Source organism: Orcinus orca, chromosome 5 (genome assembly GCF_937001465.1).
Source record: "Orcinus orca chromosome 5, mOrcOrc1.1, whole genome shotgun sequence".
NCBI lineage: Eukaryota > Metazoa > Chordata > Mammalia > Artiodactyla > Delphinidae > Orcinus > Orcinus orca.
In genome coordinates, this window is record NC_064563.1 from 65,434,553 (window position 1) to 65,451,049 (window position 16,497).

Sequence of the window (16,497 nt, forward strand, 5' to 3'; positions counted from 1 at the left end):
GAGACTGGGGCTGGGGAACCTGGGAAAGCACTGGGGTGGTTCAAGGTCCCCAGGAGGTCCAGCCTAGTCCAGGGTCATCTGCACTCTGAAGAAGAGCAAGTCATTCATTCAAATATTTGTTGAGTTCTGGGTTAAGCACTGAGGATATAGTGTTAACAAGCCAGGAATTTTCAGTTCAATGGAGAACTCAGATACTAAACAAATTATACAAATAATTAACTTATTACAACTGTGATAAATTCTAGGGCAGAAGAGCATGAAGTATTATACTGCACAGAATTGGAGACTGAATTATCTTGTCAACTGAATGGAAAAGGAAAAGGGACAAACATGTGGCCCTGAGGAGAGTGGGGAGTAAAGCTGAGGTTGAGAAAATAGTAAAGATCTGGTTTGGGCAACCCTATGGGGGGGATCATGAGACTTAAGAATTATGTTTGCCTAAACCATTTCCTGCAGCCCACAAGGTCCCTGTCTGCTCTGATATCGTCTGCTTAGCAACCGTATCTCCTCCCTCTTTCTGCACAGCTTGTTTCGTTCTAACCATAGGTACCAAGTTTTTCCTGTTTTTAATTCATTCATCATGTATCATTGAGGACCTGCCACGTACCAAGCACTGTCCAGGTGCTGGGGGTTTGGTGGTAAACAAAGCAAGCAAAATTCCCTGCCCTCACGAAGCTTACATTTTAGTAGGAGACACAGGCAATAAACAAATATGTAGATAATATAATATCTTAGACAGTGGTGAGAGCTATGGAGAAAAATCAAACAGGGAGAGGAGGGCGGGGAGCACTGGTGGAGGAGCTGCTATTTTAAATAGGGTAGTGAGAGAAGGGCTCACTGAGAAGGTGCTGGCCGCACTGTGCAGAACACAGCAGCCTGAAACTGCTGTCCTTAGAAAGGCCTGCTTGCAAGGTTGGTCCTCGGCTGGCATCTGGGAAGGTCAGGAGGGTTCCTATCATCCTTAATCAGAATGGCTCATGGTATCTAAACTGTTTGTGCAAACAATATGTTTTATGCTGAAGATCTGCTTTCTTCTGGGATTCTGGAATTCTGGTATACGCCAGTCAGAGGCCACCAACATGACTAGCCCCCAACAAAAACTCTGGGCACTAAGCCCCTAATGAGCTTCCCCGACAGACAACATTTTACAATGCCGGTGCAAGCCATTGTTGGCAGCACTAAGTGCATCCTGTGGGACTCCAATGGGAAAGGACCCTTGGAAGCCTGCACCTGGTTTCCTCCAGACTTTGCCCCATGCACCTCTTCCCTCTGCTGATTTTCCTTGGTATCCTTTCACTGTAATAAACCATAACCATAAGCATAATTATATGCTGAGTCCTATGAGCTCTCCTAGCAAATCTTCAAATCTGGGTGTGGTCTTGGGGACCCTTGACACAGGAGCCAAGATGTGAAGTGAGGGACAACCATGCAGCACTCGGCTGAGAGAGATGGGGGCATGGTTGACATGTTCAGGTAGCAGGAGGAAGCTACTGTGGCTGCAGCAGAGGAAGCAAGGAGGAAAGGAGGAGACATGATCAGAGAGGAAAGAGGGGGATCTGACCAGGGAGGGCCTTGCTGCCATTGCGGGCACTTTGTCTCTTATTCTTTGTGACATGGGATGCACTGGATGGTTTCGAAGACAGGACCTCATTCATACTTTTGAAAGGATCGATTCAGCTGTGGTGTCAAGAATGGTAGAGAAGAGGGAAAGCAAGGAGACCAGTTAGGGGGCTACCGCAGTAATCCAGGTAAGAGGTGTGGTTTTAACAAGGCCGACAACCAAACCAGCTCCTATCTCAGCACCCTTCCCTGGGATGCTCCTCCCAGGTCTAAGGTCTTAGTTCACCCCCTCCCAGGCCCTCTCCCTCACTTTGTTCTCATTTTATAACAGCACTTACTTCTACCTGAAAGTATTTTCTTTCTCTACTTTAAGGTATGATTCCTCCCTCTTCCACCCATGTCCACCAATACATAAGTTCCATGAGATCACTTAGTAGGCATCCCATAGATATGTGGTCAATAAGATAAAAGAATAAATGAACCAATGAACTAGGGGATGCAGTGATCTGCTTGGCTGGAACTGTGTGAACAACACTGACCTGAGTCAAGACAGATGACTGCCACGTCCCCAAAGGCCTCCAGGACAGAAGGCCCACACACACCCTTGCTGACCAGGCTGAGCATCCAGGGTGCCACATTTGCTCTGGTTTAGCTTTTCATAGTAACACTAGGAAACATGGCGACTCCAGGTGATGACAACCTGCCCCTCTCTTAATTTACAGCAGTGTATGATTTCAACAATTTCAAAACCCCTGCCCCCTACCCAGTCAATCATTCGCCAAGCCCCACAGAGCACACCTCCTTCTTAATCCGTTTTGAACTCAGCCCTTCCCTACCACCTCCTTGTCACTGTGTGCTCAGACCTTGGTGCTTTCTGACTGGGACAGCTGGTCTCCTTGATTTCCTTCAGGCTCTCCTTCAAATCACGCTCCACACTACTGACAAAATGGCAATTCCATCACGTCTATTCCTGTCTACATCACTCCCGAGCCTCAAATCCTTTCTTGGCTCCCTACTGTCTTCAGGAAGAAGTTCAAACTCCTGACCAATGCACAGAAGGCCTTTCACTCTCTGGCTCATACCTATGGCTCCTCCTCCTTCACTCTCACCCCATCCTCTGCTGTAACTGGACTAATGACTCCCTTGTAGTCCCCCAAATATTCAGGCAGCTTCAGGCCTCCATGCCTTCTCTATTTGCTCTCTCTGCCTAGAAAACCCCATCCTTCCCTCATCACCCCTCCCCCTACCTCTTCCCCTACCTTTCCCCTACTCCCTCCCGACCATGTACACACACTACTCTGTAACTAACTCCAAATCACCCTTCAGAGTTCATCTTCTTCAGGAAACTTCCTCTGACTCCACCTTTTTTATTTTGATGCCCCTCCTCTGTGCTCCCATAACACCCTAGGCCATTCTTTTTTTTTTTTTTTTTTTTGTAGTATGCGGGCCTCTCACTGCTGTGGCCTCTCCCGCTGCAGAGCACAGGCTCCGGACGCGCAGGCTCAGCAGCCATGGCCCACGGGCCCAGCCGCTCCGCAGCACGTGGGATCCTCCCAGACCGGGGCTCGAACCCGCGTCCCCTGCATCGGCAGGCGGACTCTCAACCACTGCGCCACCAGAGAAGCCCACTAGGCCTTTCTTGATCAGAGCATGAACTTGACTGTGTTGTGGTCAGTTATCTATTGCCCACACTATGCCACAGACCCTTGTGGGCATGCACCAGCTCTTATTCAACTTAAATAGTACACAGCACGTATTAGGTACTTAAGAACAAATGACAGTTGTGCAAAACAAAAAAAGGAGTAATGATATGGGAATAAAGAGACATGAATCAAGCAGTGGCTATTTAAAAGAACTCAGGGATAAATACTCAGTGCACTTATTCTAAACAGCAAAGGCCCAGATGCACTTGGTCACCATCGCTCAAAGGAGGTTAGAATTCTAATTCCTTGGGCAGTGATTTTTGACTTTTTTGCTCACTGCTCTGTCCTCAGAACTCAGAGCAGTATGTGGTATGGTAGGAGATCAATAAATATTTGCAGAATGAGTATAAGAATGAATGAGACACTCTTACTAGAACTACTCAGTCACTGAAGGTTGAACCTAGGAAATATTCTGCAGCCCAGAATTTACCCCACCACCTCTGCTATTAACAAAAACATCTAACATTCACTGAGAGCTTACTATATGCCAGGTACTGTTTAAAATGCTTACATCAATGATTCCTTTTACTCTTCACAACAAACCTTTAATGTATGTGCTGTTTTACAAAAGAGGAGTGGAGACACAATGGCCCAAGGTGACCCGGGTAGGAAAGAGAAGAGCCAGGCTTCAAACTCAAGCAGTCTGGCTCCAGAATCTGGCTGTGGCCAACACACACAGAGAAAAATGGCTGTGCTTGTCCTGCCTGAGCTTGGAGATCTCATTTGGTTGATTGAACCTGTCTGACTTTAGTCAAATACAGAAACATGAAAACTTGGCCAGTATATCTCTGTTGACTCTTGTTTTTTTTAAGTCCAGCTGCCTAATTTATTAAGAATAGCACAAGTTTTCTGGGCCTAGGGAACTTCACCACAGGATGCTCCCCAGGTTACCTGTGGCAGTCACAGCTGCGTCCCTGTGGCACGCAGCATCTCACCCTTCAGAATTGTTCTTAAAACACTTGAGATGTTGGAGGAAAGATGTCCATAACAGGTCCAAATGGATTTTGGGAAGGGATCCGTAAATACAATACAGAATTCACCACTGGATGGCTGGAAAATTACTCTACTGAAATGAATGGATAATAATAATAGCTTCTAAGCTCTGACCACCTACTACATTCCAAGCACTCTCTAAGTCCTTACTATACATCATCTATTCATTTCATCTTCCCAGGGACTCTTGTGAGGTAGGAATTATTACCCACTTTACAGATGAGAGGGTATGTTCAGAAAGGCTAAGAAACTTGACTAGGGTCACACAGTTGGTAGCTGTTAGAGCCGAGATTTGAATCTAGTTCCTTCTAACTCCAAAGCCTGTGTCTTGCCACCTTCCAGCCTACATGACTTCCCCACATGTGCTAGAATAATGGCTGCACATGATTATTAACGAAGTCATTATTATTCATGACTATCAAATCCTTCAGCTGCCTGCCAAGAAGTTTACTGTAAAACCTCCAAATTGCATTTCATTTTTCAGTCTATATAGCTTCTGCTCAAGATAATCAGGCAACAAAACCTCCAAAGTAAAAAGAAATAATGAGAAAGAAACGGCTGAAATCAGGTACTCTGATCATAAGCCTGCCTGGCATCTTTCAGATGCTGAAAATTTCAGAAGGCTGGTCAAGTTGCAACATGTAATTCAGAAACCTTTATTGTAATAATAGCTTATTTTCCCCCCAGGACTCTATTGCTATAACAGATGAAGCTGGACATGTTTATTCTGGAAGAAAATGGTGAAGAAGGGGCGATACTGCTATATCAGGGAACCCAGGACAGACCCACAAGTAACGGCATAGGAATGGAATGCATGCGGAAGAGGGTCAGGTGAAACAAGGAAGGCAGAGAGTTAATGGTTGTTGAAACTGAGCTGTAGACACATGGGAGTTCCTTGTACTCGTCAATCTACTTTTTTGTGTGCTTGAAAATTTCCATTAAAGAAAAAAGTCATGGGCTTCCCTGGTGGCGCAGTGGTTGGGAGTCCGCCTGCTGAGGCAGGGGACACAGGTTCGTGCCCCAGTCCGGGAAGATCCCACTTGCGGCGGAGCAGCTGGGCCCGTGAGCCATGGCTGCTGAGCCTGCGCGTCCGGAGCCTGTGCTCCGCAACGGGAGAGGCCACAGCAGTGAGAGGCCTACGTACCGCAAAAAAAAAAAAAAAAAAGTCATGCCCCTCCAGCTAGATTACATCCCTAGGAGGTTAATGATCTGGGTTCCATGGCTTCTTGGACACAGTAGTGTAACTGCTGGCCCCTGGCCTTGGAGGGAGATGTCAAGGCTGAGAAACGATTGGGTCTCCCTGTTTTGTCCTGGTCTGCTCCTTGTTGGCCCATCAGCAAAGGTCCCAGCATACCTCACAGCCAAAACCCTATAGCAAATTCTGCTTTTAAAGAAGTAGGAGGGGTACTGGAACCATTGTTTCTTAGAATTAGAGATGAGCACTCAAAAGACGATTAATCCTAGGGGTAAGACGGGAATAAAGACACAGACCTACTAGAGCATGGACTTGAGGATATGGGGAGGGGGAAGGGTAAGCTGGGACAAAGTGAGAGAGAGGCATGGACATATATACACTACCAAACGTAAAATAGATAGCTAGTGGGAAGCAGCCGCATAGCACAGGGAGATCAGCTCGGTGGTTTGTGACCACCTAGAGGGATAGGATAGGGAGGGTGGGAGGGAGGGAGACGCAAGAGGGAAGAGATATGGGAACATATGTATATGTATAACTGATTCACTTTGTTATAAAGCAGAAACTAATACACCATTGTAAAGCAATTATACTCCAATAAAGATGTTAAGAAAAAAAAAAAAGAACCACTGGTCTAAAAGGAGAGACAACACTTAGTATCTCTTTTTTTTTTTAACATCTTTATTGGAGTATAAAAAAACAAAAAGACGATTAAACCCTCAAACCAGAAGAGGGTAAAAGAACAGGCTCCACTCTGGTTAGTGAGTTGGTTCAGGGGCTACCATGAGGATGATGCCACTGCACAGAGTAAGGGGGTTGGCAACAATCCAGAAATCAGTGTGTGGCTCTGCTGAAAGGGAAGCTGACCCCTGGGTGCTGAGCAAAGGACAAACCTCAAGCAGGTTTTGGTGGCTTCTACCCAAACATTACCTTTTTCCTTTAACACTTTACAGGACAAATGGAAAGATTAGCCAAGCCCATATCACTTGAAGAAACAATGCCGCTTACAAATCTGAGTGAAGACATGTTTAAAAAGTCCCAGTTATGACAAGATAGCTTTATTTGGTTCACCCAAAGGCAGAGGGATAGGTCTACTGCATCCTTTAGCAAATAAGTAAAAAACAGGGTAAGCAAGGCACAGGATGGGTAAAAGCAATCTTTCTGGGCTCCGGGTTGTAGGTTAGCCCAGCTGTTCAGGAATGTTGCCCGTGAAAGATGCCCCATGACCATAGGTTTTGCCCCTACCTCTGGTCAGTGATTTTTGAAGTATGTACCAAAGATCACAAGTCCAAGGAGGTGGGCAGAAGAGAGGATGTGAATGCAGTCATGCAGATCCACCCCCAGTATTTAAAACCCGACCTAGAGCACCATCCAATGGCTTCCAGTTCCACTGAGAATAAAATCCAGTCCTCATCACCATTGCTCCCACCTGTGTTCTCCTGTCTCATTATGTTCCAGCCACATTCCTTGGGCCCCCAGCCTCGTTCCCACCTCAAGACCTTTGTACTTGCAGCTCCTCTGCCTTGACTGCTATCCGCTAAATCTTTGCATGGCTATACAGATCTCAGATCAAAGGTCTGAGAGGCCTTTCCTGACTACTAAAGTAGCAACCCCCCCAGTCACTTTCTATCATGTCCTGTTACTTTCTTCATCCCACTTGTCACTATCTGATATGATTATTTATTTGATTACTTTTCACTTGTCTGTCTCTCCCCAGTAGAATGTAACCCCCATGAAAGCAAGGTCTTGACTGTCTGGTTTGCCACTATAGCCACAGAATCTAAGACAAGGAATACCTGGTGATGAATGAGTACCTTCCTGGTAGGTCAGTAGCTACCTTGGTGATATACCTTCCTGGTAGGTCAGTAGCTACCTTGGTGAGATATATGTATATGACACCATATTTTTTAAACCAAAAATAAAGGTACTGGGCTTGATGAGGCATTTTCCCTAAAATATGAATGTATGTAAATGAAAATACACAGCGTCTACATTTAATAAGGAGTTCACTTGAAAAAAAACTAAAATTGCATAGAACTGGGACTATCTTGGAGCCTCTGAGACATATAATTATCAGATACATGAAGTTCAATGTTTTTCATTGTTTAATAAACATTTCTCATGCCTTGAGCACTAAAGCATTTAGTTGTCAACGATCATCAGTAAGAGGAGTGCTCACCAGGTAAGAATGGGATTGCTGAGTGAGAGTCTGGGTGCACAGGTGGGTCTATTTGTTCACGCATGTGCAAAAGCACGTCCAGCTCAGAATTCACAACTGACAGCTCTTAAAGCCAGAGTGGCCTTGGTTTACGTTTGTTACTATTCTCTGGGGAAGTATGTCTCTAACAATAATGTGAGTGTCAAAAGCCTAACTTTAATGTGTGTGTCAAATGCCTGGGGATCTTATTAAAATGCAGATTCTGATTCTGAGGTGGGGCCTGAGATTTACCCATATTTCTAATAAGTTCTCACTCAGGTGACAGCTTCTGGCCAGAGGATCACACGTTGAGAAGCAAATTTCTAGTACTACAAAATTACCATCTACCATAATCTAGAGGAAAGACACCTCTAGCTTAGATCAGAAAGGAAGTGGTAACCATAGAAGACTTAGTTCCCAAGAGACAAAAATATAGAGAACCCAATTAAAGCAAAGCAGAAAGGAACTTCCCTGGAAAGGTGACTGGGCTTTCTTAAATTCATAATAAGCCAAATTTGTAAGGACGTAAGATAGACTCACTCCTAAGTGCTGATTTGTGTTCAGATCTGGGAAACTGTTTAACTCTGGTATGAGAATCTGAAACATATATTCCTTTCAAGTTCCTTTACAAGTTTGATATTTCCAACTCTTTGAGCATGAGAAAGCTTTGCCAACTCTCTGTAGCAACAGAACTAATGTGGACCAATTTCCCCCTTTTCCCCATCTTGCCTATTATAAAACTAGTTATTTTTCTCTGGTTTGCCCTTTAAAAGTTTCCCCTCCTTACCACCAACTCCTGCCCCAACCTCTGGCCCAGTGGGTAACATACCCAGTGTGACCTTCCTTCCTGTTTTTCCCCCACTAGTCTGTCACCTCATGAATGGGCAGGGCCACCTGGAACTCTCACCCCACCGAAGCCTCCAGCCTCAACTGGGCGCTCTGGCAGCCTTAACAGAACTCTCACTGCCCTCATCATTCCTCATAGTTGTTAATGTGCATATCTCCCTGGAGACCTGGGGTGAGCGTCAGGTCACTGAAAAGGCAGGATTTGGGCATTCCTGTGTCTTTTGGCAACCTTCTAGCAATAATGACTGGCCATTATCTGTCACCATCCACAGTGACCCTCTTCCTGGTCCACAAAAATGGCAAAAAAAACAAACCTGGCCTTTTCCTTCCAGTTTTTTGTATTCCTTAAGAAGTTGCTCCACACGCATCGCACTGTCTCCGATGTCTGTAAACTCCGCTTGCTCTGCCAACACGTTGTCCAGGGCAAGCTTAACCTACAAGACACATTAGAAAAGCCCAGACATAAGCCAATGGACACCCATGTGGAGGTATAGGTTTGTTATACTCTAGACAACTTGAAAATCCAAAAAGGATTCAGGACATATGTGTATCTATATAGATTGTTTTTTTTCTACAGCTCATCAGCTTTCAGATTAAGCTGAGGGTGCTGAGACACATGTGGATGGAATATTAAAGCTTCACTGAATCAAAAAGGAAGGTAAACCATCACTGAAATACCATGTATGCCAACAGGAAAATGGGATTCTAGTACATTGCTAACCCACTGAAAAGGTGAGAAGAGGAATCAAAGATATAAGGAGGGGACTGGATTGGGGAGGGGAGGGAAGCCCGATGCCCAGAGTTCAAGGGCGAAGAGAGAACCAGAAGTCACTGAAACATAATGGAAGTTTTATTAAACAAGAAAATAATACCTCACAAAAATTGTGTTCAAAGTGCTGCAGTTGTAGGCATTGATTAAGCTTCAGGTGATGCGCAGACCAGAACTGACTAAAGGCTTTTTCTGTTTCATTCAACTGAACTAATAACCTGTCAAGAAAGAACAAGAAAGGACATGCAGTCAGCATTCATTTCCACAGGCTCATGGAGATAACACCCGTGTTTTTAGTCAGTGTTACTAATTGTGATAATCTCCTTATTATGAAGTCTGTGTCGCCTATGACTTTCTCCTAGTTCAGCTTGTTTCCACATTTCCCATTTTTTCATCAGGACACCCTCAGGACTAGGCAGAAACTTCACTTCAGATGCAGCTGCTACGCTTTAAAATGTACCCCGGGTAACCTTACCTTTCTCTCTATTTCTTTCCACCTAAGAAGACAGGTGTGCAAAGCACAGCACCCAACCAAACTGTTATTTGGCAATGAAGCTCAGTAAATACTACCATCTTCCTTGATATCCTGGGATGAAAGCAGACCATAGGAAGAGGGAATGGCATTCTCATAAAAAGATCTCTGTAGATGGATGCCAGAAGGATACCATGGTTTTTCCTTCGTTGTCTCAAATATTCTTCTTTCGTGACCCCATCAAGACCCATAAGCAGCTGTTCCAATCTGTTCTTGGTTGTTTCAGATCATCTGGTTCTATGTATTCTCTCCTGAAAAAGCAGATTCCACCCCTCTCACTCACCTTTCCATGGTAGCTACATTCTCAGCTTCATTGAGACTGAGTTTGCTGGTGGGACTTTTGGTTGCTTGTCCTTGAATACATGACAGCAATGTGGTCCCTTGCTTTCCAAGTAATTTTAGCTCATCCTAGAGAAAGGAAAATACAGTCTCTCTTAGGAGGAATTAAAAGCAAATTCTAGGTAGATTTGAGGTGAGGAAAATGGTAGCTCGGTATATTTTTATTATATAGCAAATTAAATGCTAAAGAAGTCAAGCTATAGCTTTTTAAATTGATTAGCTTATTCCTAAATAGGTAATACATGCACAATACAAAATTCAAAATATACAAAAGGGTACATATTGAAAACATCAAGTCTGTGTCCACAGCCCATTCACTTTCCCATTCCAAAAGCAACAACTGTTAAGTTTTTGTGTGTATCTCAAGTTGTTGTAAATTAAAAACAATTAGTTAATAAAATCTGGTTTTAATCCAAGATAGTGACCAGAAACAAGAAAATGACAGATATCAAAAGTTAAGTGCTGGAAAACGCCATGCAATAATAATGTAATCATTGCTAGTTGACCATAAAAAAAAACTTCATCTGGTCTCATCAATAAACACCTGCCAGTCCTGCCCCCAGAGTGTGGCCTTGTTCAGTTATCAAAGTTCAGCAGAGATGGGTAGCAATTTCAGTTTGACAGGGAAAGATTCATATTTCCAAGGCAAGTCTATTCTCCTCTTTTTACATAGGGATTTAGGGCACTGCAACTGGGGAAAATGTCAGCCTCTCTCTTTCCAAATCCAGTGGCTCTAGTCCTCTACTCACATAATACAGGTGGTCTCTCAATGCCCTGAGCATTAAGCATAAGGGTAGCCAAAAGGGGTGGAGCCTCGCCTAGAATTTTGCTGCTGAGAGTTTTGGGTTTTGTTCCTGGGTCACTCAGGATGCTCATTTAGTATGCCCTGAAGGTAAGAATAGTTACAAAACAATCTCCCCGATGCACATGAACACTAAATCTCTTGCTCCAGGCCCAGCCATCTCCAGCCTCACTGATGCAGAACTCATTCCCTGTGGGAGGAGTTTTATACTCTCCGCTCCAGTCACACAGAAATCCAGGCCCTCTCAACCTTATGCCTTTGTTCCTCGTCTCCCATCCCACTCCAGTATTCACCCCTTTGAAGGCTTCCATTACCTATACCCAGCCTCAAAATTGTCCCAAGATCTGGCTGATGATAGATTTGACTCCTCTGATCAAAATTCTTTGGACAGCCCCTGTGGCTCTGTCCTCTCCAGGTAATGCCCCAAGTCGGCCACTTGACTGGTATTCCTGCCTGGTAACTGGACATATCCCTTCTTCTCCACTCTCAGGTATCAGCCCTCATTTCTTATCTCATCAGTGCTCATTAAATATTTGTAGGTTGGATGAATTAAAAATGGTCTAAAGGAAATTACATTGCAGATGGATAAAGATAAATAAGATATGGTGGGGGAGAAAAAAGCACTCATTAGTAAGTGCTCTTAGCTTTTCCCTCCTCCTTCTCCCCATGAAAAAGGGTCTTGGCTTTTCTACTCAGTTTCTTAACTGCTTCTAAGCTTCCGGCATTCCAGCAGTATTGTGGCATTAGCCATTATCTTATTTATATATATTTATACACACACTCACACACATACAGGATGTGCGATACAGAATCGGGAGGAAAGATGGAGGGACCAAACAAGAAGAAGCATATTGCTAGGGCAAGAAGGAGACATTGGAAGGGGAAACTTGTAAGAGGGATACAGCCAAAAAGCTGCAGAATGTGAGGAAAGTATATGAGAGTGAAAAGATGAATCTTAGTAAGTGATGTCATACACTGTGTATTTCCTTTACATGGTTAAAAATACAAGGAAAGGGACTTCCCTGGTGGTCCAGTGGTTAAGACTCCATGCTCCCAATGCAGGGGGCACAGGTTCGATCCCTGGCTGGGGAACTAAGATACTGCATGCTGCACAGCATGGCCAAAAATAAATTTTAAAAAATACATGGAAAAATTGTAACCTGGTTACACTTTGGGACCAGACCACATGGTCAGCTTCAGTAGGGTTACCAAAATCTGCCATAAACACGGAGGGAAAGAATAACTATGGTACTTGGACAGCATAAAGGTAAGTTGCCTAACCCCAAAATGGAGTTTGTGAAATGCTGAAACAGTCCTGAGGCCAACTGTGGTCCAGGTGTTAACCCTTTAGTGGGTTAAAGGGTTGCCAGAATCATGAGAAGGTCTTGTGGGTCCTACGAAATGGGCCAGGGAGGTAGAATGAAGCTCTCAAGGGATATAAATCTTTAATTCTTTTAACAACTGGTAGGGCTGTCCGAGTATGTACTCAACATTATGGTTCCATCATTATGGAAACAAGCAGTTGGTCAGAAGAAGACCTACTTAGCAAGGCACTGGGGACTACTTCAGTGTCAAAAGAATTTAAATTTTCTGGGAGGAATTCTTTTCTGTGACAAGGGTAAGCATGAATGTAGACACATATTCATTCATTTAAAATGTATTTACTATAAAGAACTATTTTTACATGCCAGGCCCTGTGCTCGGTTGTGTCATGGGCTGGGTGTGGAGGTAAGGTGGGAAGTAAAACAATCAGTGAGAGCCTAGGGAATACATGAATGCTTTATACTCCTTATTCCACTTTTAATACTTACCCGCTATCTGCCATTAAAACTTAGCTCTACTATCTTGTGTTGTCTATAATGTTGACTAATGAATTCCAGAATCTGGCCTTTAAAATGTAAATTTCACAATTTAGAGAAAAAAGTCCTTGAAAGAGATGTGACATCCCCTTTCCTCAGTAATCAGAGATTCCTCAGAGATCTCCCTGTGATATAAAACTAGATCAAAACACTGATTATTAGGGTATTAACATCAAAATACCCTATGGTATTTTGTATCTATTGAAATACCTATTGGTATTCATAAGAATTCCAATTCTGTCTTCCTGTGCAAAAACGAGACCTCTCTGCCTACCTCTTTCTAACTTATGTAGAGTTACTGCTAGTAGAGTTTGAACAAAGGGTTTTTAAAAACTCTTAAAACTATAAAATTATTGCTAGGGCCTATGAAAATACCTTGTAATTTTTTTTAAAAGCAAAATTTTTTTTAAAAAATAATTTTTTTAAAAAAAGCTTTTTTTTTTGGGGGGGGTAGTTTGTGCTGAGTCTGTCATGTTGGGCCTGTTATACTCATTTATATGACCGTTGGGTCCCTATTGGCATTTGCACTTACTGCCCATGCTTGAAACTCCCCAGTGTCCCTGTCTTGGTCACGAACCCTAATTCTGTTGACCGAGAAAGTTCTTTGTGGTAGCTTTCTAGCAGGCCTCTCCCCCAGTGTCCCCACCCTCCAGCCCCTATGTCCTAGTGCTTTTTCTACAATGCAGAACTCCTTGTTGTGCAGATCTGATTGCTCCTCGTTGCTCCAGGATCCGTTCGATCCAATTCCCAGGAGAGCGTGTCTGCAGGGCCCTCTGCGGTCTGCAGTCCTGCCCCCAACCAGGCACCCAGCACCCCAGGTGCTGCAGAGAACTTGCTGGGGTCCCCCGTGCCTTGGCAGAGACAGCTCTCTGCCAGATGCCCTTCCTTCGTCTCCCCGTGTCCTGACCCCTCCTTCCTCTGAAACCTTCAACCTTCCCTCCGGCAGAGTTACTTGCTCAGCTCTGTGCTTCCTTGCCCTGTGGAATTTGAATTCCCTCCACAGCCGTCTTGCTAGGTTGGGAGCAGCTGATTCCCCTTCATCTTTTTCTTCCTTCCCTCAGCCCCACAGCAGGGACACTCTTGGGCACCGTGCAAATTTAATCTTCAATTTCTAGTTGTTATGACATTGTTGCTGTCAGGATACCACCTACATTCACAGTAGGATGGGTAAATGTGTGGGGGACGACTGTAAATACAGATTCTTTGTAAATCCAGGTTCTTAATTCTTCCCCCTTTTAATATTTTTTCCCCTTAAATCACGTGTCCTTTTTGCTGCTCCAGCTCTATAATTGGACTGTCACCTGGGGAGCCTGAGGCAGCAGAATATCAAAGAGGGTAGACACTAAATTTTTAATGTAAATGTCAACCAGGATACCTACTACCTGTGCAAAGGGAGGCCCAGATTCAGGCACAAAGCCTATTACCAGATACTTGGTTTCCCTGCTTGCGTCTCTTCTGTCTGCCGATGTGCACTTGACTCCTATTAACTTTAACAGGAATTATGTGTGTTCCCTGAGGGGCAAGCATAGCTTTTTTTTTTTTTACATCTTTATTGGAGTATAATTGCTTTACAATGGTGTGTTAGTTTCTGCTTTATAACAAAGTGAATCAGTTATACATATACATATGTTCCCATATCTCTTCCCTCTTGCGTCTCCCTCCCTCCCACCCTCCCTATCCCACCCCTCCAGGCAGTCACAAAGCACCGAGCTGACCTCCCGGTGCTATGCGGCTGCTTCCCACTAGCTATCTACCTTATGTTTGGTAGTGTATACATGTCTATGCCTCTCTCTCACTTTGTCACAGCTTACCCTTCCCTCTCCCCATATCCTCAAGTCCATTCTCTAGTAGGTCTGTGTCTTTATTCCTGTCTTACCCCTAGGTTCTTCATGACATTTTTTTCCCCTTAAATTCCATATATATGTGTTAGTATACGGTATTTGTCTTTCTCTTTCTGACTTACTTCACTCTGTAGGACAGACTCTAGGTCTATCCACCTCATTACAAATAGCTCAATTTCGTTTCTTTTTATGGCTGAGTAATATTCCATTGTATATATGTGCCACATCTTCTTTATCCATTCATCCGATGATGGACACTTAGGTTGTTTCCATCTCTGGGCTACTGTAAATAGAGCTGCAATGAACATTGTGGTACATGACTCTTTTGGAATTATGGTTTTCTCAGGGTATATGCCCAGTAGTGGGATTGCTGGGTCATATGGTAGTTCTATTTGTAGTTTTTTAAGGAACCTCCATACTGTTCTCCATAGTGGCTGTACCAATTCACATTCCCACCAGCAGTGCAAGAGTGTTCCCTTTTCTCCACACCCTCTCCAGCATTTATTGTTTCTAGATTTTTTGATGATGGCCATTCTGACTGGTGTGAGATGATATCTCATTGTAGTTTTGATTTGCATTTATCTAATGATTAATGATGTTGAGCATTCTTTCATGTATTTGTTGGCAGTCTGTATATCTTCTTTGGAGAAATGTCTATTTAGGTCTTCTGCCCATTTTTGGATTGGGTTGTTTGTTTTTTTGTTATTGAGCTGCATGAGCTGCTTATAAATTTTGGAGATTAATCCTTTGTCAGTTGCTTCATTTGCAAATATTTTCTCCCATTCTGAGGGTTGTCTTTCGGTCTTGTTTATGGTTTCCTTTGCTGTGCAAAAGCTTTGAAGTTTCATTAGGTCCCATTTGTTTATTTTTGTTTTTATTTCCATTTCTCTAGGAAGTGGGTCAAAAAGGATCTTGCTGTGATTTATGTCATAGAGTGTTCTGCCTATGTTTTCCTCTAAGAGTTTCATAGTTTCTGGCCTTACATTTAGGTCTTTAATCCATTTTGAGTTTATTTTTGTGTATGGTGTTAGGGAGTGATCTAATCTCATACTTTTACATGTACCTGTCCAGTTTTCCCAGCACCACTTATTGAAGAGGCTGTCCTTTCTCCACTGTACATTCCTGCCTCCTTTATCAAAGATAAGGTGACCATATGTGCGTGGGTTTATCTCTGCGCTTTCTATCCTGTTCCATTGATCTATCTTTCTGTTTTTGTGCCAGTACCATACTGCCTTGATTACTGTAGCTTTGTAGTATAGTCTGAAGTCAGGGAGCCTGATTCCTCCAGCTCCGTTTTTCATTCTCAAGATTGCTTTGGCTATTTGGGGTCTTTTGTGTTTCCATACAAATTGTAAACTTTTTTGTTCTAATTCTGTGAAGAATGCCTCTGGTAATTTGATAGGGATTACAATGAATCTGTAGATTGCTTTGGGTAGTATAGTCATTTTCACAATGTTGATTCTTCCAATCCAAGAACATGGTATATTTCTCCATCTGTTTATGTCATCTTTGATTTCTTTCATCAGCGTTTTATAGTTTTCTGAATACAGGTCTTTTGCCTCCTTAGGTTAGTATATTCCTAGGTATTTATTCTTTTTGTTGCAATGGTAAATGGGAGTGCTCCCTTAATTTCTCTTTCTGATTTTTCATTGTTACTGTATAGGAATGCCAGAGATTTCTGTGCATTAATTTTGTATCTTGCAACCTTACCAAATTTATTGATTAGTTCTAGTAGTTTTCTGGTGACATCTTTAGGATTTTCTATGTATAGTCTCATGTCACCTGCAAACGGTGACAGTTTTACTTCTTTTTTTCCAACTTGTATTCCTTTTATTTCTTTTTCTTCTGATTGCTGTGGCTAGGA

The 16,497-nt window shown here is 43.3% G+C and overlaps 2 protein-coding genes across 8 annotated transcripts in view; one reads left to right on the forward strand and one right to left on the reverse strand.

Moving 5' to 3' along the window:
• B3GNT5 (UDP-GlcNAc:betaGal beta-1,3-N-acetylglucosaminyltransferase 5) overlaps positions 1 to 5,215 on the forward strand; it is a 64,158-nt gene extending 58,943 nt beyond the window's left edge. For 3 of the 4 annotated variants that reach the window (XR_004476033.2, XR_004476035.2, XR_007477431.1), the window contains one exon: positions 4,944 to 5,215. The gene's annotated coding sequence lies outside the window, so the exon portion shown is untranslated. Of the gene's footprint in view, positions 1 to 245; positions 1,661 to 4,943 lie in introns of those variants that run through there. The other variant, XR_004476034.2, reaches the window with a different exon arrangement.
• Positions 1 to 16,497, reverse strand: part of MCF2L2 (MCF.2 cell line derived transforming sequence-like 2) — a 224,644-nt gene that overhangs the window by 126,051 nt on the left and 82,096 nt on the right. For all 4 annotated transcript variants that reach the window (XR_004476032.2, XM_012536226.3, XM_033403114.2 and 1 more), the window contains exons 8-10: positions 10,076 to 10,200; positions 9,364 to 9,478; positions 8,806 to 8,925 (exon numbers count right to left, since the gene is read on the reverse strand). Coding sequence is in view for 3 of the 4 variants with exons in the window: in XM_012536226.3 (XP_012391680.2) it covers positions 8,806 to 8,925; positions 9,364 to 9,478; positions 10,076 to 10,200 (360 nt within the window). In the remaining variant the exon portion in view is untranslated. The remainder of the gene's footprint in view (positions 1 to 8,805; positions 8,926 to 9,363; positions 9,479 to 10,075; positions 10,201 to 16,497) is intronic.